At 40.7% G+C, this 23,580-nt stretch overlaps 1 protein-coding gene across 2 annotated transcripts in view; it reads right to left on the bottom strand.

The window, feature by feature from the left end:
* Nucleotides 1-7,390: 7,390 nt before the first annotated feature.
* sbf2 (SET binding factor 2) overlaps nt 7,391-23,580 on the bottom strand; it is a 179,750-nt gene continuing 163,560 nt past the window's right edge. Inside the window, exons 30-42 of one of the 2 annotated variants that reach the window (XM_067414596.1) lie at nt 23,060-23,134; nt 21,645-21,817; nt 20,831-21,007; nt 20,134-20,235; nt 15,321-15,506; nt 13,998-14,124; nt 13,522-13,649; nt 11,941-12,165; nt 11,122-11,229; nt 10,740-10,930; nt 10,566-10,653; nt 10,358-10,489; nt 7,391-8,657 (exon numbers count right to left, since the gene is read on the bottom strand). In XM_067414596.1, the coding sequence (XP_067270697.1) occupies nt 8,559-8,657; nt 10,358-10,489; nt 10,566-10,653; nt 10,740-10,930; nt 11,122-11,229; nt 11,941-12,165; nt 13,522-13,649; nt 13,998-14,124; nt 15,321-15,506; nt 20,134-20,235; nt 20,831-21,007; nt 21,645-21,817; nt 23,060-23,134 (1,811 nt within the window). In that variant the 3' untranslated portion in view covers nt 7,391-8,558. The remainder of the gene's footprint in view (nt 8,658-10,357; nt 10,490-10,565; nt 10,654-10,739; nt 10,931-11,121; nt 11,230-11,940; nt 12,166-13,521; nt 13,650-13,997; nt 14,125-15,320; nt 15,507-20,133; nt 20,236-20,830; nt 21,008-21,644; nt 21,818-23,059; nt 23,135-23,580) is intronic. The other variant, XM_067414667.1, reaches the window with a different exon arrangement.

Here is a 23,580-nt window from a genome sequence, read left to right as displayed (position 1 = left end):
AAAGTTAATAGAAATCGTTAAACTAATCCACATGAATTGATCGGTTTAGTCCAAATTTTCTGAAGAGACTCGATCGCTTTATATGATGAACAGATTTAATTTAGTCTTCTAGTCACATTAACATTCATCAACTCATATCATTTGTAAACAGAATCTTAAGCATGTTTGTTTGACGTGAGTACCAGTGAGGTTCATTCTCGTATTAATCCACATTAAGCAGATTATTTATAATAGAATTCCGTGGGAAAATGCTAAACATGCAAGTTGCATTTTGGGTGCATCTGTCTGCCTGTATGTAGTATGCATAATCCATAAGGTTTATACCAAATTTGGTCTTTTAATATCACTATTTAGTACTTTAGTCCTTAGTAAAAGTAACTGGTGATCAACAGAGGATAGCCTTGTTTTGCCATCCAGGTGGGTGTTCCTATTAGGGTGTGACGTGAAAACTATGAATAGCAGTTACAATAAGCCAACGTTACCAAACCACATCTAGTTACCAGCCAGCTAGAGAGGGTGCGTGACAGTACCCAGCATCTAGTGTGCTGTCGATTCTTTTTTGGTAACAGGAAGTGGCATGAAACTTGACATATCTTTGGGACTGCACGTCAGTGCCACCTGCATTCGGCCTACATTTAATCCCCGTTCTGCATGCTTTTGTCACACTTGCATTGTTCACATTGCTGATTTGTGAATAGTCAAGCACTTCAGTGTTTGGACAAGAACATCTGCCATGTGTGCCAGCTGCCAACAAGAATGAGAAGTATCTCAGACCGTCAGATTTGCTCTGAAATCCCAGTTTACTCTAACCAGCCAATATTACTGCCCAGAATAAACATTGATAAATCTACATAACTCAGTAAGAGTAAACAGTTTAATGTGTAATCCTTTAAATAAAACGTTAATCTATTGTATTTGTATAAGCTCAGACAGAGTCTTCATGAAAAGAAGACACATTTAAACCATTCATAAAAATGAACAGATTCATAAGTCTCCTGTGAAAGCCATTTAACTGCAATTTCACCGAAGCATCCCATTTGTCCCATTCCAAGCATTCTGGAGGGATTCCCTCTTCCGCAGCTTCCCCTGTCCATTCCTCCACTCCAGGAGGGATCTATATTTGGAGAGAATTGTGAGCGCGCCCCAGTCCAGATGTTTTGCCAGGCCGACACCTGCTCTTAATACAAGTCCACAGGGAGCAACTAGCCCGCATGCACGTCCACACTGCTCTTGCAAAGCTTAGTCCCATCAGCTTTTTTGCCCTCGGAGCTGAGAGACGCTGAGGTGTCTCGTCTCAAAGGCGCCTCTGGCCTCCTTTACTGCAAGCGAGACCACTTGGCTGTGATGGTTAGATGCGACCTGTTAGGTGTATCCAACAAAGATCTGTAGACGTTTCATCTTACTGTTCATTAGGTGAGATGTCCTGTTCAGAACACCGGAAGAAAGGGGAGACGTGCTGTTTTGCTGGTTTTCCTCAATGAAGGTACATATTACAAATGAATTGGCACAATCACACGGTGTATCAAATGACACGAGCTGACACGCTGAAGGCATAGCCAAATGATGACGAACTTGAACTGTCCTGGCCTCTACGGTGACATATTTGTCTACTGAGGTCTGAAGAGAGAAGCAATTAGCATTCCAACATCTGTTCATGGCAGAAAAACCTTGAATATATTTTCAAGCTTTTCAATCATTTTAACCGAACATATTCAGGATGTGCTAGACTTTGCTCAGATCTTCCATTGAGTATCGTGGTTTATTAATGATTAAAAGCGATGTTTCCTGGACAGCGCTGGTCTCTTCTGAGACGTCCTCATGAACAGAACAGTCCATTTCACGAAACATGAGCAGAACAAATTTCTGTGCAAATTGTTCTTAAAATTATTCTTATGTAATTTGACAAATCACTATTGTTCAGTATTTAACTCGATGACCTAATCATGGTTATTCATTTTGATTACCGGTAATATAATTTACTGTGCATTAATATACTTTCTTTAAAATACTGTATGTTAATTAGTGTATTCGTAATGTAGTCTACACATCCAAAATTACTTTACTGCTGTCTATACATCACAACGTCAAATTAATATTGGCACACCTGCATGAAAACAACTGTATTTAGGGGTGGGGTGGGGTGGGGGGGGGAATGCTGTTTCATGCATACTGAGCTTTTTACACTGTTAAAGCTACACTGTGTAACTTTTTTTAGTTTATTCTTAGCTAAAATCACTTAGTTCTTTCAAAAATATATGTGCTCATTAATGTATATTTACTTCTTTCAAGTAATAATGCATTCTCATAATTTTATAATATACCATTGAAAATACATAAGTGTTGAGGGTTCGGATGGCAGTCGCCATGTTGCTCCTCCATCTTGAAACTACATTTGCCAAAGAGGGACATACCCGTAAATTCAAGCTTCGCTTTTCGCGTTTTAACACTCGATGGCACTGTGTCGAATGTGAAGAGGAGGATTGCTTGAGGCTGCTATATGATGATGGAGGATCACTCTTAAGCCCCTTTCACACTGCACGTCGGACCCGCAATATTCCCGGAGCATTGCCGGGTCGCCTTCTGTGTGAAAGCAACCACGTCCCGGAATAGATTACCGAATTCGACCTGGGTCGGGGACCTAGTAACATTGCGGAATATGTATCAGAGACGCCAAGGAAGCGGAAAAGGGAATTAAGACGGCAACGCAACGGGCAAATCAACAAGACAAAATAAATATTGGAGGGGCCTTTCCAAGATGGAAAGAGCTCATGAGGAGCAACGATTTTAAAAAGAACGCCGACGTTTCCTGCTTTCTTCTCAACAGGTAATATTAATTCAGCCTATTTGTGTATATTGGAAGTTTTATTGTTGCTTGGCTAATTATATCATGGTGTGCTGTGCATAACACTAGAACAACGTCTAGGATAGTTTTCCTCGTGTCAATGATGAAAAAGTATTGTTTACCTTATAACATAAATCCGTGTTCTATGACGGATAACATGAGATTAATATTTTAATTGCATTATAATTTGTTTGCCTTACGCTAGTGATGTCATACAATATACACAATAACGATAGCACTGATAAAAGTTACTTTACTAAGAGCTTATTCGTCTGGGAACATGCTGATGTTAGCAATGAACTGGTTAAAAATAACGAAAACGTAAAACTATTATTCATTTTACATAGATTAATTTGATCATAGATCATTTGGTAAATTAAATAACTGCAAATTATAATAGTTTTCAAAAATTACCTCATCACTTGAGTTGAAGCAACACTCACCGAAGAGGTCGAACTGGAAGCCATGACTAAATCGGCCACCGTAGGAGTTGAAACGAAATTGAGAGGAGCAGAAACTATTATTCACTGGATGGTCATATACCTTTTCACTGCTAGATGGGGGAAAATATCACACAATGTAGCTTTAAAGACTTGGATTCCCATCCTACAAAGTTTCAAAAACTAATGTTGGACGTTTGATGGAGTATTTCTGTGTCAAAAATACTCCTTCCGGTTTCTCAGTTTCTGAGAGTTTTTTTCGAGTATGGGTCGACTTGACGTTAATAGACCGGAAGGTCCTTGTATGAGCCGTACGGGCTCTTCTCCCGGTAGGGTGCGCGCGCGTGACTAGAGCAAGAGAGGAAATGCACGCCCATAAACACTCGCTCAGCTGCAGATCCAGTCGTCCGTGAACACTAATGTTGGTTATAGTCCGCGCCGCGCTCCACTTTATTCCTCCACTTTGACATCAAGCGACTTCAACGCTTCAGCACAGCATTCCGGGAAGGCAGCGCTGCATTTGACCCGATTTGAACGCAGAAATGAGGGGAAGCTTCACAACATCGCTTCAGTCGCGTCGCAAAGTGGATCTCCACACTCCAAGAAGTGTGTTTTTGACGGAGCGGTCCCAGCGATAAAGGTTCGGTCCTGCTTTGGAAGCAGCCGGTGAGTAAAACTGCTTCAAATGTCTGTGCTGTCGGCTCGTCGCGTGAGTAAACATCAGTAAACGACACGATCGCGTGCTTCGTCATTCAAATGCGCTAAGGGTTACTCCATTGTTGTTCTATAACGTTACACTAGTCTGACGTGCAAAACCGTTTTGCTTGCTACTGCTAAGGTTTAGTCGCATACAATAGTCCATAAACCGAATCATGTCCTCATAAACTGCGAGTAAAGACACAGAAATGTTGACAGGCCACTAAATACATTACATACCACAGAGACGGACGTCCTGCTGTTGCTGTTTCTATTTCAGCCTCCGGATCTGATTCTGGATCATATCTATTAGCTGAGATCGATAGCCATGGGTTTCTCCACGCTTGAGGACGTCACCGTTTTGCACGCTCGTCATTCTTTAGCTCCGCCCACTCGATACGCCTCCAGGCGCTCGTTTTTTCCTGAAAGACTCGGTACAGCCCATATTTCTTTTATAAATATAATAAAACTAAAGACTTTTCAGAGATATGAAGGATGCAATACTACTCTATAGGTACTCAAGATTGACATGAGATTGACTGAAACTGAGTGTTTCACCCCCCATTTAAAAGAGGCTGTGCCATGTTATTATTGAACTTTTTTGCAGTAGAAAAACATGGGAAAAAAATCAGTTTACACACCATTTTCAACTAACCTTTTATATGTTTTGGCCAAACATTTATACAAACTTTTGGAAACTACATGAATTTGCGAAAGCAGTGATGTCATGCACATGTGAGTCTAAAGGCGTGTAGCGTTTCTTTACAAAGTAACTTCGCCAAATAGTGTTATAGTCAAGAACAAATCAAGACCTAGACCAATTTGTGTTGAGGCCAAGACCAAGGCAGTCAAAACCAGCACCCTTTAAATGACTAAAGATCTACATTACTGCCTGAGAGATTACTTATTTTTAATCAAAACATAAAATTATATGTCCTGTCTCATGGCACTTTTGTGCTCCTGCATTACTGTGGCTGTGACAATCTGCAGTGCTCGAGGGGCTGATAGACTTACTTCCAAGTGTCGGTGCTGTTTAACCCAAAGTGTGATTATTAAGGTGGTTAGCTAAAAGCATGTTGACAGCTGAGGAGTGTGTGCTGGTTTTACTTGACTACTGCCATGACAGCTGTTGAAAGAAAATCAGTTTACGCTGATGGCCACATAGCAGTACTAATAATACAACCACAGGGCTTAGTTAATGGGACAGACACGTGCACAACTGGGTTAGTGATGCATAAATGGTAAACGGACTGCATTTATATAGCGCTTTCAACAGACCCTTGGCTAGCAAAGTGCTTTACATCTTGCCTCACATTCTCCCATTCCTACACCGTCGGTGATTTCAGCCATGTAAGGCACCATCCAGCTCGTCGAGAGCAGCTGGGGTTCGTGTCTTGTTCACGGACATCTCGACACTTGGTCAGGTGGAACCGGAGATTGAACCCAAATAAATGCTGTTAATCTGTACAAGGAGGCATTTCTACATTACATTAAACATTATGCAGGGATTTCGAGACTTTAAAACTCTCATTTTAACATCACCTAACTTTGTGTCATACAAGATACCGAAAATCAATTCAATAGCCAAAGTTGCTGACTAGCTTATGTATTGTTTTGAGTCGGCAGCAAAGCCAAGTTTCTATGCCTGTCAGGTTATATTATTTACATATATTTTCGTAATTGTTCTTGATGTCAAAATCTTAAAGGTAAATGAATCTGACACTGTAAAACTAAAGGATTTTCCTTGTTTTCCACAACACAAGTTGTGTTTGGAGACATTTCAAGATGCAGTAGAATGTGAACTTGTGATTTTGCTGGGCTTATGCGCTTTTGTTGTATACTTTCTTGGTCTTAAAGTGCAGTCACAAAAAATAAAAAAAGTTAATTATGCCGGCTATACGAGCGATAAAATACAGCTTGGGGGCTGTTCACAGAACGCATTTTTCCATTTCCTGCTCTACTTTTCAATTGTTATCCAAATGTAAGCACATGTGCACAGCATCTCGCGCATGAAACAGTTCAAGTTTAAAGAATTATAACTTTTTTTTAAACTGCGTCTAGGCGGTTTTTCTTCTTCTTTGTTCTACTTACCTGCATCTCGTGTTTTTAACATCAAAAACACATTCTTTGTGAACCGGCCTTTACACCAAACTCACTGTAAAGTCAAGCTTTATGTTGGTCAGTGTAGTGAATTCTGCTTGGGCAACTTTTTCACCCTCATGTGAAACTCCAGATCACATAGATTCCTATGGGAATGACTCCATTTTGCCAACGTAATTTCACAGAGCAATGATAAATGCGATTGTACTTTTACTAGTCATGGATAAATCAAGATATATCAAGAACTATATTGCCAAAAGTATAAGGACACCAGTTCAAATAATGGAATTCAGTTGTTCAATCACTTCCATGGCATGCAGACGCTTCTACAAACATTTTGTGAAAGAATGGGTCACTCTCAGGAGCTCAGTAAACTCAAACATGGTAAAAAGTCCATTCGTGAAATGTCCTCACTACTGAATATTTTACAGTCATCTGTTATTATATAACAAAGTGGAAGCAATGGGGAAACAACAGCAACTCAGCTAAGAAGTGGTAGGCCACGTCAAATTACAGAGCGGGTTCAGCGCAGAAGTTTCCAACTTTCTGCAGAGCCAATAGCTATAGACCTCCAAACTTCATTGTGCAGCTGCATCCAATCTTTACATCACCAAGTGCAAAGCAAAGCGTTGGATACAGTGGTGTAAAGCATGTGTATACATGTTCTTTGGAGTGACCAATCATGCTTATCTGTCTGGCAATTCGATGGACGGGTCTGGTTTTGGTTTGACTGCATTGTGCCAACTGTAAAGTTTGGTGGAGGGGGGATTATGGTGTGGGGTTGTTTTTCAGTGGTTGGGCTTTGCCCCTTTAGTTCTAGCGAAAGGAACTCTTAATGCTTCAGCATACCAAGACATTTTGGACAATTTCATGCTCCTAACTTTTGGGGATGGGCCCTTCCTGTTTTAACATGACTGCGCATCAGTGAGCAAAGCGAGGCCAATAAAGACATGGATGAGCGAGTTTGGTGTGGAGGAACTTGACTGGCCTGCACCTGTCCTGACCTCAACCCGACTGAACACCTTTGGGATGAATTGGAGCGGAGACTGTGAGCCAGGCCTTCTCATCTAACATCAGTGCCTGACCTCACAAATGTGTTTCTAGAAGAATGGTCCAAAAAGGGGAGGCCAACTCCATATTGAACCCTACAGATTAAGAATGGGATGTCATTAAAGTTCATATGCAAGTAAAGGCAGACGTTCCAAAACTATTGCAGAGAGAGAGAGAGAGAGAGAGAGAGAGAGAGAGAGAGAGAGAGAGAGAGAGAGAGAGAGAGAGAGAGAGAGAATGCAGTCACAAAAAGTAATTCAAGTTTTATTTTATTTACTCGATTTATTTCAAATAACAGCAAAACCCAAAATAAAACATAAGCAAAACATTCAACAAACCAAAAACATTAGTGGCGCCACCAAGTATTGTACATACAGTAACATCATTTTAGGTTCAGTAACAGAGATCTTGTCTGATATTTTTTCATTTTGCTTCTTAACTTTACAGATACTCCACCAAACAGATAAAACCGCAGTGCCTTAAAAGCCATCAACATCACACAGTCTCACGGAAAATGGAGCAATAGTGTTCGTCCCTTCATTTCAAACAAAACTGCTTATTGATAACCATCTCAGGCAGGAAGTGCTTTGCTTGGTCCGTAAACTATTTATAATTATTAAGTATAAATATGAGTGTTTATTTCAAGTTAGACTAAAAGGTTAGAAAAACATATTTAATAGCATATTCAGCAGAATATAAAAAGCTTGAATTGTAATATATATATGTACACACACACACACACACCAAACTCTCCATTCAACAAAAACACAAGTGACACTTTCAATGCTTAAAAATAATTTACAGTACAGTTGTAAAGCATGAGTAGAACATTCATACTGAAAAAACTTTGTTGCAAATGTATATAAAAAATACTTTGCACACTCGAGCATAAAGTTGTTCGCTCCAAGCTTTGATAATGCCTGTTGCCTAGTTCTAGTCATTAAAAATCTGTTTTGTACGGAGTGCATATCATTAAGTGCAAATCATTTGCCTTTTACACATTGTGCATATTTCGAAATATAGTTGTCAGATTTTGGTGGTTGTTTTGCATTTTATCAGCAGCAACAGTATTTTTCATTTGCAGAACACACTCTTGTCACTATTACATTGACCCCGAGTTTAAAATTAGTGCTATTGCTTCGTCTGAGTTACATGTAGCAGTTTGTTCAGCGAATGTCAGAGTAGTGCATTGCATCATTTTCACCAATCGCCTGAACATAAGTGTTTGGGCGGAGCTAGTGGGACCGCTTGTAAAGGCAGCTCCACGGAAGAGTGAAGGAACGGGGCAGAGTTTTTCTACTCCACTGCTCAGATGCAGTCTTTTGGATTTTCAACAGGCACTGAAGGCTTCACTACGGTCCTAGTAATTGCACAGTGAGTCTCCCTGCAGTGAGAGGTGGTGCGGACAAGTCATGTGACAGAAAAGGGCTTCACGCGTCTGAGATGCAGCTCTGGATCTTATCAATCCACAGCTGGGCATTCTGAGCATCCGCTGCACAGAAGTTGTAAACCCGTTTAGTGGTCTTCAGCTGCAGGGACAAAGATGAAGAGAAGCGATTTGATGTACTTTTGATTAAGAATGACAACGTTCACACCAAGGACGATAGCTATTAAGACAATGATACAAATATAGTTCTAAAAATCGTTCTCAATATTAAAGTATAGCTTCACACCACAGCTATAATACAATATATAGAGGAATGATATTGTTGGGATCACTTTCAGGATAATTTTTTCCAGCTGCTGAACAATAAAACGATAACAGCCAACCAGAATCCAATGTAATTTAAGGGCTCACACACTTACAATGGCAGACAACATTGCAGGGAAGTTAATCACGAGTTACAGCAAAATCCAGCATTGTTAAAGTCAAACCCCTTTTCAAGGATACTTTAAAGAAAATGGATATATGGAAAATAATCTGCCATACCCTCTGAATAAATGGCAGGGTTCGAAAACGCTTGTCGGGACAAGCAGATTTTTTTGAAGGGACAAGTGAAAAATAATTTTACTTGCCCAACCAGACAAGTAGCATGATTAAAATTAATAACAAAAAATAACTAGGGAGTCACCTAAACGTGAGAATAAGTGCATTCATTCGAATGAATAATAATAAAGTGACAGTAACAAGGTTGCATTGTTGGGGCTCGCGCAAACCTCTCAAGGAGAAATCGCAACAAATGAAAGATCAGTTAAAAATTCCCAGACAAGCACATTTTTTAGGAAAAGTTCGTGAACAGGCTTGACGTCGCTCCCTGATTGGTGAGAAGTATTAATGGAGATGAGATCATTATGCTAGGCTAGCAACAGTGTAACAATTACCTCAGGAACGCTGCGCTAGTTTCGACAACACTTCCTTTGATATTACGGTAAAAAAGACTAGGTGTTGTTTTTAATGAGTACGTCAGCTAAATTCACTGTAAGATTAGACCGATTACACTTGTTAGTCTAGTTTGACTGGAAACTCAAAGCATGCTGAGGACATCTGCTGGTTAAAGATCGGCAAAAAAAAAAAGATCTACATATAAATTGTGTAGATCAACAGCCCTTAAGTTTCACAGTCCTATACCTCTTCATGAGTTGGACGTTTCCTTTGGCCAGTTTTGGTTAATATCCCATTGAATGTTTCACTTTAGCTTAATGCTTTTATCACTTGTTTCAGCTTCTTCTTTTTTAATTTGGATGCAAATTCAGTATTATTTCAGAAGATCAGAACAGTGAAAACATTGCCTCGGCGGGAAAGTTATCGTTTTTATACTGTTTCGAAAGATTTCTATTTCAAATAAATGCTGTTCTTTTGAAAATGATCCACAAGTTTTCAACACTGATAAAAATGTTTCTTAATAGTGTAGTATTTCACACTGTTACTGTTTTTCATGAATGTTCTGTATTAATGTATGTAAAAAAAAACAAACATAAATCTTACCAACCCCAAACTTCTGATCAGTCGTGTATACAGTAAATAATTCATAGTAATTGATAGTTCTGGTCCTGGATGCTGATTGGTCGTAGTAATAGCTACGATGTGAAACACATTCACCATGTCACTGCTCAACACCTACAGAGGTCAACTATTAACCTTTTTTCGCAAAGCGAGAACTAGGTCTTCTAGCATTAGGATGACACCTATAAAATTCACTTAAAATATTTTCCATCAAAATGTTTATATATTACATATACTATATATATGCTATACTGTTGAAGGATTACCAATGTGTGTAATACTTACATCAAAGAAAGCCTTTTCACTAATGTGTTTGGGGGCTCCTATGGTTGGTGTGGCAATCAGGACAGACTCCACTTCAGCCAGGTCAATGTAGCCACGACAGCTCGTGTCCTCATCCGTCTCATAATACCTCAGCTATAGAAAGAGTCATTTCAAATACGTAACTCACTGAGTAAAGTGCAAAATACCTAAAGTATAATCAACCACTCACCTGATGTTTTGTAATGTCCAGAACAAACCACCTAGCTTTCCACGCTTTAAGTAATGCCCCACGCTTGTACAGAATCCCCTCAAATGATCTGTATAAGCAAAGAATTGACAGCTTGTTTGCTTCGTCCATTAAGTTAGACTAAGCGGTATGGACGGTGTCGTCTGTCATTTTTACCTGTTGTCTTCATTCTTTGTGGTAAACTGATTGTAGAGTGTGGCGGCTCTGCGATTAACACCGTTGACTGCAGTGGGGCTGCTGTCCTCTCCGAGGCCGCTATCGGGTAAGTGCAACATGGAGCGTCGCTGATAGGCCTGAAGGTTGGAAGTGGGGACCAAGCCAGAGATGGACACTGATTCTTTCCGCAGCTATGAGATTAAATGAACAACAGGTGAGATCAGGATATCTGAAGAAAAGACAGTTTGCTACAAGTGCACTTGTAAGTCTGCTTTGGTGCTTTTTAAACACATTTCACACATTTACAATATACTATATAGAAACCTAAACGGGTAAGATGGCAGGCATTGAGGCTACATTTGTGAAGGACAGAGGAACTCACATTGCCCTCCTGCTTGAGGTCCTCCTGGATGCTGTCTAGCACCTTCTCCAGCGTGGTGTGCCAGGGCTCAGACTGCTGTCCCAGTTCTCCCTCCAGCCTCTCAATGTCCTGCAACCATTCAAATCCATTTCAAGGCTTCCCATCTTACAGGTTCCTTTGATCAACTAAGAAATCTTTGGTTCCTGCTTATCTCTGACACTATTTCACATGCTTTCTATTTCTTTGGAATTGTGGCGGAAAGCTTGTCTACATCGAAAACTGGACTAAATCCTGATCTTCATAGATATCAAACATGGATGAGAGACGGTGGTTTGAAAAGGTCAGAAACATAGATAAAAGGGGCCAGTTGTGGCCTAATGGTTAGAGAGGTGGACTTATAACCCGAAGGTTGTGGGTTTAATTCTTAGTGTCCTTCAGCAAGGCGCTTCACCCCCAGTTACTCCCCAGGCGCCGCAGTAAATGGCTGCACATTACTCCGGGTGTGTGTGTTCACTACTCACTGCTCTTAACTTTGTGTGCAATGACTTGGTTGGGTTAAATGCAGAGGACAAATTCAGAGTATGGGTTGCCATACTTGGCCTTCACGTCCCTTCACCAAATCCACACAGACAGCCATAAAAAGCATGGCATAAAAATACAAAGTATGGGTTTTCAGTTTCTGTTACCATACAAACAGAAAACTTCCCTTCACACTTCTTCTATTGCATCATACTACATTTTCACTTTCATTATTGGAGGAACGTTTTTTTGTCACCAAAATCGTGTAGTGTTGGTCCTGATAAAGAGAAACTAAAAAAGGACAAAGACTTGTGCACTCACAGCCAGTAGTTTGGTGATGGCGTCAGGCTGTGCGCGGCTGACACTGCTGTAACATGGCCAGACGATCCTCCTCTTGGTGGTGGCGATGGTGTCCGAGTCTACCGAGCTCTGCGAGCGCACAGCGAGCATACACCAGTCATAAGAGGGGCCCGTGGACAGCGTCTCCCCTGTGTAGAACTCCCATGTTGTCAGATTGGGAATCGAAATCAATGGTTTCAACACCAGCTGAAAAAAGAAAAGCCCAGAAACCATTGTTTGTTGTATTTGTCAGTTCTGACATTATATAAAGATGCTGTAAGCGATGTTAGTCGCTGTGTGCCAGAAATAGCCGATGAAATTCGCCAGAAATTCGTCACCCTCTCTCTTTCTGCCCTATGTTTACTTGCACTCATTTTGCCCAGTCTGAAAGAATCCAATCAGATTTCAAATTCTGAAATTTTAGTGTATATGAAATCTAAACATAGCAATACAATTCAGATTTGTTCACGTGTGCATTAAATGTATTCTGAACAAAACTTGGCCAATTGCCGTTTAAAACTAGAGAACAGATGTAATGAATGGAGATATCACAAGCAAAACTGTCATTTTTGCCTTGAGGATGTTAAAACAATTTTTTTGTCAAAATAACTTTTTAAGCAAATATCTAGTAAATACATAGAGTCGTTTCATAAGACGACAAAATGTGCATCATGGTGCATGTGCGCAAGATATTTTTGAATCGGAGATTCGGTAATGAATCAGTTGTTTAAAAGCTTAATGTTTTTCTGTTAATCAGATTATTCTCTTTCCAATCTGAGCTCAGTCAAGATGTTTACATGAAGGCCTTTCAATCCGATTGAGCCATCTCATTTTTTGAAAATGATCATTTGATATTGACATTCAGGACATTTAGTTATATATAATTCACACATATATCAGGTAATGGGGCATTATTTTGACTGTCATTCCAAACCAAAAAATAAATTAAAAATTCACACAGGGTTTCCACAGGTTTTAAAACCATAAAAAGATCTTCTGAAAAAGGTCTTAAAAAGTCTTAAGTTTGACTTGGTGAAATCTGCAGAAACCCTGTTTCAGAACCTTTAACTTATACTTGTTATTTCCCAACATTTGTTGAAATGCAGCCCCATTTCCAGTGTACGAAGAATCAGTCCACAGGGTCCTTTGCTCTCACTAAACTTCTTCAAATATGTTTTTGTTATGGGCTATGGGTGACTATGGATGAACTGATTCACCCATTTTGAAACGATGTCAGGGGATGACTGCCAGTAAGAAGATTCCTATGTGAAAAACAACTTTTACTCACAGCCTGGATTTGAAGATGGACCCCTCTTCCCATTCTAGCTTTGTTTTTTTACAGACTGTGACCACCTGATTAAGATGCATCAAGGCTGCTTTATCAAAGGTCAAAGATGCTGTTTTGCAATCGTGGGGAACTATTCTTCACTTTGAATGTGATCTGGCAATAGGCGACAACATATTTGGGACTGGTCGTCAACATAACCTCTGAGCAGAGTGCTCTAGGGTAACAGCCATTAGAGCTGTCTGGTACTTCTACACACATCCAGATAGACTCTTTACCTCCGTCTCTGACGGGCTGTACAGGTAGTTGAAGAAGAGAGGGCTCTTGCGGTGCAGTCGGTTGATACACTCCCAGATACAGATTCCTCTCTTGGACTGCTTTTCTCCTTTGTCCTCAAACAATGTGCCTTCAGTCGGGAGACACAAAGGAACACTTGTTAAACACACATTACCCCGAGTAATGTGATCAGGTGTGAAACAAAATATCAGAAGTCAAGTCTGATAAGATTAGCAGCACTTAAAAGAAGTGCTCCTTCCAAAGGTCATCATTACAGGTAGGTACAACTTTTCTGAGCAAGACTGCACATGTCTGTAGTAATACTATACAGGCATTAAAATCATGTTTATTTCAAGAACACATCTGAAAAACATTTGCACAATAATGTAATTATGTCAATATAAAAAGACAAATACTGTATTGTGTAGGACTGCGTGTTTCTCTTTAAAGGACAACGTGAGGAGTTGTTCATACACACCGTGCTCCAGGCGCTCATAGTCCGAGTCCAGTAGGAAGTTTTTGAAGCGATTGGAGATGTAGTGGTATGCCAGAAACTTCAGATAGTATTGATTAAACTCAAACTCAAGGGGGTACTGGTTATGAACCTGGAATAAGAAAGTTAATGTGTCATATTGGAGGAGCCTTTTGGTCTCATTTCACGGCCACAGCCATTCAACAAATGTGAGTAGGACACCACTGAGACAAGAAAATGATAAGTAAACGCCCAGGAAATTATTAGTTGAAGAGATTTTAAAAAGTACCAAAATAACTAACAGCAACAGGAGGGACATAATGTGATAATGTGCTGCCAGCAGGATCTAGACAGAAGAGCATTTTTGCAAATTTCTCACACTCTGGGCCACCTGGACTTCCTGGCAAAAACAACAGCTGCCTCTAAGATGAGACACTTCTATTTTCAGATGCCTTCGCTATATTTCTGTGGTTTGTGACATTGGAGGACCTCCGCTGGGTCATTCAAGTGCTCTACGCCTCGATTTCATCACACATGGCTAAAAACAATGCATGTCTGTAAAACCATGGGAGTGGTGCGCATGTCTCCGGAGGGAGAAAAACTTTTCCTGCCCTTATTCTAATGTAGCACAGACTTAACAGAATCCCCAAAATTGCAGTTTTCCGTCGGTTGTGCTAAACGTGCGGATGTTGGGAGGTGATGGCGAAACACTCAAGCAAGTACAATGCTGGCTGCAGGTTGAAACGCCATCTGTGTACGATCATTTCGAAGGGAATGGGGGGGGTGGGGGGTAGAAAGATGGGCAGAATGAGCAGCTCTGTCTAAATGACTTGCCCACCATGGGGATTGCAAAAGGAAAGCTAGAGCATGCATTCTGACAGCTGAGTGCTTCTCATCCTCCTTCTCCTGCCTGGACGATGCAGGAATGCTGTGAGCTCATGGACGAAGCATGGTGAGAACAAGAGATGGGTGTGTGTGAGAGAGTGATTAGGAGTTACGAAGTTATTCTGGGCAGTGTGTGAAAAAGAGAGATGGAGCAATTGGTTATTCGTTATTTCGCTGAAACTTATTAAAAATTTAACAGACGGTCCCATTTGGTCCAACCTGGGGTTAAGGTGTCTAGCTCAATTACACAATGGTCATGGGGTTCATGAGTCACTACATCAGCTGTTTCCAGCCCATATCTTTAACCACTACGATTGCACTACCCCCAGATAATGGAAGAAATCAGAAGATTGCAGGTTCAAGGACCTCATCAGCCATTATTTCCTTGAGCCAGACACGTAGATAAAGATGTCTGCTTCACGACTGCTTATATGGCCAACTTGCCTGATGGACACAGTCAAGAAACTGTAGGAAGATGGGAGTGAAGCCGCTGCCCTGGCTGCTGGGGGTCAGGGTGCCACGTTGGCTGAATTTGTGTCCAAAAGACAGCCACTCTTTCTCCAAAAGCACTTGAAAGCCCTCTATGGTCCTGTAGAATGGATCACTGAGCACCTGCGCGAGGGAAACCACCTACAGAAACATTTAGAGAGGAAGAGAGGAATATAACCATGAGTTGCAAACAGGGTCCAATGCCTGCTATGTGCCTAATCTAAGTAAATGTCGGCCCTATTAGAGCTGACCCAATGTCAATCAATCAATCAACATTATTTATATAGCACTTTTACTATGACGACTGTTTCAAAGCAGCTTCACAGTGTTGAGCATCAGACTGTTGCAACTCGTACATCCTGACAGTTTTTATCAAATTTACCATCAGTATCAGAGCTCCATGTGACAGCCTCTTTACGTGTGCAATACTATGTACACCTAAGGCCAGATTTACGAAACAGCGGCGAGGACACAATTCCAAAAAAGTGCCAATGGTAGTGGCAAGTTCTGTGCGTGATCTACTCAAGGCAAATTGATGAACACAGACGCAGCCAGATCATTTCCATAATTACCAACACAATCTACCAAGAGCAGCGTAAATTAGGTTTGGTTTAAAGCTGCACTATGTAACTTTTCTGTCCGCTAGAGGGTGCCTATTCAAAACAAAGGTGTAGTTTGATGACGGCAAGTTTGAGCGCAGAATCTTGGGACATGTGGTCTTCACCTCACAGCCGATGGAAAAGAATCGGAATAGGACTCGGCCAGAAATCATACTCATGAATGTGATTATTAACGTTACTGTAGTAATGAAGCAGAGCAGAGCCGAGTGTTGAGGAGCTGAGCAAGGCCACTGGAGCGATTGTTACGCAAACACACGGCTCCCAAGCAGCGGGACTTTTATTATGACGGGACACAGTCGCCGGCGCCATTTCTGCTTTTCCGGTCATGAGTATGAGGTAACGTAGCTCTGTTTTAGAGGTCTTCACGGGTCCAAAAATCCGCACCTGAACCCAAAGAGACCCGCAATGTTCAACACAGATCCGACCCGGACCCGTCTATTATTTCAAAAACTGGACCCGGACCCGTGCAGATCCGAAAAATGCCAAAATAATATTACCCGGAACCGACATGGACCCGTCTATTATTTGATAGCTGGAACCGAACCCGCCGGAAAGACACAGACCCGACTGGACCCGATTGTCCCATATTACACAATAAACTGCTGTTAACAAGTTAATAAACAAGCTGCGAAAAATAACTTTGTCTCAGTCAGCCTACCTAACGATATATAGCCGTTGTCTCCCTTTCTTGTACCTTGATTGTGATGTATTACAATATTCCTCTGTAATTGTTCCCAGCATGCTTAATTCACTCATTTCAGCTGTAGCTAAAAGTCAATTTTATTTCACAGTGACGGATTTATGAGTTAATTCGCATAATAACTTTGACTGTTTGCCCTTTTGAACTAATAACTATTGCTCGTTTAGTGCCATGGCCGCTTGCATTAGCATTATTTATTTGCCATAATCTCTCTGAGCCGAGTCTGACTAGCAGAACTTTAAGATTAACCAAGACGGTTCATTCATATTATTTTTAGTCATTACAGTCACTGCGGAAGCTCGGGTTGCCATAGAAACATAACGCGCTTGAGACTGCACTCGCGCGTCAGCTGGAGCAACCTGAAATATGAGCCTTTTTTTTAACGCAATTGGAGCATCACAGAAAACATTTATGTGACAGTTCACCAGAGGTCTTGTTGCTGGTTTGAAATATATTCTTGAGTACATTATTACCGCGTGCATGCATTAAATCTGCCCGCTTTCTAAACGGCTGAGAGAGAGAGAGAGAGAGAGAGAGAGAGAGCTTGTGTTTTTGTTGTTGTTGTGTATTTCTAAACCTCATATTCCGGCTCACACTTTTCTTATCCTAATTTAGCAATTTGCAAGTTACACAAAACACACAAGCCGCGCTGACTCTCACGGCCAGGTGTTCTCCGAGTCCGATTGACGTATTACATAGGCTACAACATTAACAGACCCGGGACCCGAAGTAATAGATTAGAACCCGACCCGGACCCGGCTGACCATTTAAAAAATAGACCCGAACCCGTACGGGTCCCGGGTCGGATCCCGGGTGCACGGGTCTCGGGTGCCCCGTGAAGACCTCTACTCTGTTTATCATATCAGATACAGTTAAGTGTGTTTAAAATGATGTTATGACGTTACTCTGTGTGTTCACTCGGTGGCTGCTGTGACACTTATTCAGACTGCTAAGAGTAAAGCGCTTCTGCAGTATAAAACCAGAAACCGAGGGTAACGCAGATAGGACACAATTGACAGGTTCACAATTTACAAATAGTAGGAAACATTTGTGATATTGTAAGAACTCAACTGAAAAAAATATAGCACTGGCCTGGTGGTTTTTGGATATTTTACTGCAAAAATACTACATAGTGCACCTTTACGACATGCTTTTTTTGGGCGGTAAATGATGGCACAAAAACAAGTAAATTGATGAGCACAAACCTTAGTAAATCAGATCACATGATTCATTAAAAACTTTGTCTTAAAGAGAAACTCCTACAAATCCATATGCAACAAGGTCAGCCGCAAAAATCACCCTGTCCTTATCAGCGCTATATTTTCACTGCATGTTTTTTGTGTTAGTAGTAGTTCAAAAGAGGGTTTGCGCTCAAGCTTTTAGTAAATCTGGCCCCAAGTCTCCAAAACGCCTCCATCATGTCTTTTATCTTCACATTTTTGTGAAAAGTGCTGTTTCCTAGAGACTGGTTAATCTTGAGACACAATGGCCTGCACTGTTTGTCACAAGTATTTAAAGTCTGCATGAAATCAAAATTGACTCTATTTACTTAGCGCACAATTACTAGTCTTTTGGTGAACAATTAGTCCATGCAAATTAATCCACTGTGAAAAAACAAATCTGAACATTTGCTTCCCCTCTGGAATGGTGTTTCTCCATCAGTTTAATGAGTTGGGCAGAACATCCTAAACCACTGTCTAAAATCAAGCCCCGCCAATTCATTATTCCAAAAATACATCACAATACTGTAGTACAGTATTGTCGCAACACCTTATATGTACCTTATATGAGTTAAATATATAATAGAAAAAACGTGAATACCACGTTTCCATGATTTATATAAAGATGATTAAGCATTATCAGAGCAATATCGTAAAGCATTAAAGAATATCACAACACAACCAAGACTAAAAGCATGGCCACGGGACAAAAGCGTGATTCTGTTCTCTCGTACAGAGCCAGACACATGGAGCCCATTTAGAGGAATACAGCAGATCAGGCCTACAGAGAGAATGGCAGAATGGTCAAGTGGCAGGGACGGTGAACAGGAATGGACTTGTTCAGACACGTGTCTGATTCTGGCACTGACCACTGCTACATTTTACAACCCCAGTTGACAGCCAAAGAACACATTTCTGTATCTGATGACAGATCAAGTGGGCATGGAAAATATGAGCTGGGACTAGAAAAGTGCCTCTACTGAAGTGAAAATCATTTCCTGGTTTTATGTTTTTTGATTTATATGTTCTCCTATCCCAGTTTAAAAATGACTATAAGGCATTTGTATGTTGACATTCCCATTACTCTTTTTGTTTGAGCAGGCCGACATGTCAGTTTTTGGTTTGGAGCAACACTACCTTAAATGATCTGTTTCTCTGTAAACAAGAATTTTTTTTTGAACAATGAAAGATTGGAATTTGAATCAGACCGAAGTCAAAGACAAGGCAAGCACCCCATTAATACAGCAGCTAATATTTTGAAGCTAATAGTCAGAACAGAAGCTAATATTTTGAGGCACACAACACACTATAGACTCTTCATTACCCACCACTGCACTGGTGAATCTGAGGGAGAGCTACGCCTCGTCATATTTTCCTTGTCTTTTCGCTGTGTCTACACCAAGAGCTTGAGGCCGTCTACTGGACGCAGCAACGTTAACGTTGAAAAACCAGGTGTCCTTTGTGTCAGAATCTGCATGAGTCGCAAATGGGGCATCGGTTTACTGTTGGGATTTGTCATGTCATGCCACATCCGTGGACAAGCATCACTGATTATCATCAATTTTATCTGCTTTGGTCATGTTGCCCGCTCATGTTGCTAGTAGTTGTAACGTTTGAATTAGATTCATTGTCTTCCTTACCTTACCTGATACTGGCAGTCCTTGTCCATGCTTAGTTCAGAATCCACATACTTAATTCTAAATTATGATTCTTCAACTTCACCATCTATTGGTCTGTCATTGCACAACAACAAATGCTATAACTAGGGCTGTGAATCTTTGGGTAGACAGCGAAACGATTCGATTCACGATTCATGGGTTTCCAATTCAATTCAAGAATGAAAATTACGACATGATTCTCAATGATTTTTTTATATGCATTCATAGGATTTTTAAATGCTTCCGCTAATTTGTCTTAGTAAGGGTGTGAATTGCACAGTGGCCTTCAGGGGGTCAGAGAGTGAGGACCAAAAAAAAAAAACTTTTGTTCATTGTTAATGTTAGTTCATGTTTGTTCTTAATGATGCTACATAACTTTGTTTTATCATTAGCACATGCGCTGTTGTGCACACACCGTCCGCGGACCCTGCTGATGACAGAAATGACATCACATGGACAGCGCACAGACCGTCGCGGAACAGACTTAGCCTCGCCACACGCCCCTTTTTATAACTCCGGTCCCACCACAACACGCCCACCATTTTAGAACACGTGTGAGATAATACTCACCTGAGTGGTGATGTCCCAGCCATCCTCAAGACTGACTAGTACAGATGATCCACTGTCCAGCAACTCCACCACAACCAGAGCCAGCTGCAGCAGCTTGTGTAGCTGTTGAACACACACACACACACACACACACACACACACACACACACACACACACACACACACACACACACACACACACACACACACACACACACACACACACACACACACACACACACACACACACACACACACACACACACACACACACACACACACACACACGGAGGACAAAACAACACACTCTAAGTTTAGCAATTCCTGTACATTTATTGTAATGGGCACTGCTGACTAAGAGCTCTCAGAGTGTCTTGGCAAGGATCTGTACAGATAATATTGTTTTAGTGTCTGAGACACAGTGGAACGTAAGGCCAAAGGGGTTTGTGAGTGCATGGCTTTCAGTGTGGTAAGCAACTTTGTTTTGCTTTAATTGTGTCATGCAATTTTCCCATCTTTGTGTTGTATAGTTTCCTCTATTTTAGAGGAAGGAATTACCAACAGGGTCAAAGTCACACAGGCCAACGTGTCTCTGGTTTTCTCACATTGCTGCCGGTGGATTTGTAAGATATAGGTCACTGAGTCACAATGAGGTGAAGGTGGAGGGGTAGTTTTAATACAGTACAGGTGTCTAATATGTGTTAAAAGTCATGCTAACCTGTAGCATCCATTCGCTCTCCTCCAGAGCCTTTAGGAACGATTCCTCTGTGTCTGAGGACATGGAACTGGGAGCACAAGCCCTCAGAAGCTTCTTAAAGGAGCTCTTCACCTGTCTGGTGTCCGCAAACTCAACCGGCACCAGTTCACAGTTCAGTGCTGAGTCCAGTTTTAAGCCCTGCCATGGAAAAATATTTGGCGCAAACTTTTAATTGTGTTTTGTTTACTTTACTTTTTCTGGAGCATTTTTTTTTTTGGAATACAAGCTATTATATTCCATCCAAGACCATAAATTTGAGCAGACCAACTTTTTTACTAATGTGGATGAAATAAGATTTCCACTTCATAGACATCAACTAAGATTCAAAACAGACAGTTTATGCACTAAACAGGACCAGCCAAATAACTTTGAGTTTACTTAACTGTTAACCACTCTGCTGATTTATTCCAGCTATTAATCTTCATTTTTACATTGAATTTTAAAGAAACACATTATCAATAAGGTAAAAAAACAGCACAAAGTTCCTTCAGGCATCCAAATGTAATATCATTTTAGCCAAAACAGACAAATTGTGTCAATAAATCAGGGCTTTTATAAACGCCCATTAAGAGGTCCTTATCTAGTCTTAAATTTATTATGCACCGGGGAAAACACTGTCCAAGTATTGCAGGGTGATATGACCTGGTACACTTCAACACAGAAATGAATAACCATTTTTAGAAATGAACACTTCTTTTGGCCTCCTTTCTTCTAAAATTGCATAAATGCTTATCTACTTCTCTCTAAGCACCGATAGCAAGTGTAGGACCTTTACCCTGAAGTGAGACTTTTCACCAAAGATGTAGAGGGCGGCTTGATGCTTGAGGAGGTGGGCCTGGAGGTTCTCAATGCCTGTAGGGGGCGCCAGATCCTTGCCAGCCAACCGCGCTCCCACATCGGCAGCAGCGGGGGTGAATCTGCTGCTAGACCGCAGACTAGCCCACACACCTTTCAGACGGAAGGGATACAACAGATGTGAACACAGGTTAGGCACGTAATAAAAACAAAGCAGCGTAACTAACAAGAACAAGACGGAATCCACTGATGCGCTGAACGGAGCTGATAGAGTTACATTTGTATTGGTAGCTTAAAACCATAATCAAATTAGACAAAATCTTAAATCGATATTTGACTTTAACATTCTTACTTGTTTATGCTTATTGGCACCACAATACATACACTGGTGAAGAGGTTGGAATAATTATGATTTTGTAATGTCTTTGAAATAAGTGTCTAATTATGCATGTGAATATGAATGTAATTAATTTGTAATTATCATTCTTGATATTATCAATGTTGAAAACAGGGTTTGCTGCTTAATGTTTTTGTACAAAGTATTTTCAGGATTCTTTGATGAATAGTAAACTATATATTATATACCTTTATACATTTATTTACTGTCTCTCTCAATCAATTTAATGCTGAATGTTTACATGCTAGTGTTTCAGTTTCCACATAAATATTAATCAGCAAAAACGGTTTCCAACATTAATAATCCTAAATGTTTCTTGATCAGCAAATCAGCATATCTGAATGATTTCTGAAAGATCATGTGACACTAAAGACTGGAGTAATGATGCTGAAAATTCAGCTTGCATCACAGGAATAAATTAAATTTGAATATATTTAAATAAAAACGGTTAATTAAATAAACTAATCAATTAAATGTTAGTAATATTTCACAACGTTACTGTTGTTGCTATATTTTTGATCAAATAAATGCAGCCTTGGCGACCACATTTTTGCCCAAAACGTAATTATAAAAACATTTTGACCTGTAGTGTGTTTGTGTGTGTGTGTGTGTGTGTGTGTGAGAGAGATACGCAAACATGTTCCTTTTAGAAGCACATCATCATATAGTTTCACTGACCTCTCTCCTAAATTTGTCCTGAAAGCTCAGCTGAGAATGACTGAGTCATGGATGTTAACTGGCCTAGTAAACCGGGTCAATGGTGCATTCATCAGTGAAGACAGCAGTGAACCTCACTACTGACCTGCCAGTGCAAACCACTACAACTGTACTTCAGTCAACTGGAAAAATCACTGCTAACCTAACCTCAATGTGGTGTAAATTTCAGACACTATGGATGATGGATGTTTGGCTAAGAGGTCAAAGAGAGCTTGAAAACATGCATAGTAAGTTAAGTATGGATTAGGTTAGTAAGAATGAGTAAAACGGAGAAACTATACCTTGACTGTGAATTCTTCCCTTAGCTGAAGCTTTTTGGTTTGAGTGAGTGAATAGTTTATCCCTGTACCCGAGTACTGGTAGATTAAGGGTGCAGGTGTTGGTGGCGGCACAGAGGAACAGGAAATAAAAACAGAAAACAAGATTCACACACATGCAGCTATCACCCGCTCTGAAGACAGACAGGGCAGTCATTAGCACCTCAGCTTATGAGACAGACAGGACAGAGAAACACTGCACGGCTTATTTAACACATGGAGTTTAAGATTAGAGGTTGACCAATTTATAGAACTGTTCTGCTAATGCCAGGCACACACTACATGATTTTCAAAGTTGTCGGATCGCCGTTCGGCTCACTCGACACGACTGTCAGGGGTAGGCTACCATTAAGTTGCTGTTGTGTGAACATTACACAACATTTCAATAGGAAGAATCGCCGACAGCTCTGTCTGGATTCACTCTGCAGGACTATGTTGCCGACATTGTGTGGGGTGATACTGCAAAATTTGGTATTGATCCGATA

Source organism: Pseudorasbora parva, chromosome 1, assembly GCF_024679245.1.
Source record: "Pseudorasbora parva isolate DD20220531a chromosome 1, ASM2467924v1, whole genome shotgun sequence".
NCBI classification, from domain to species: Eukaryota; Metazoa; Chordata; class Actinopteri; order Cypriniformes; family Gobionidae; genus Pseudorasbora; species Pseudorasbora parva.
This window is presented reverse-complemented; position numbering and strand designations above follow the sequence as displayed.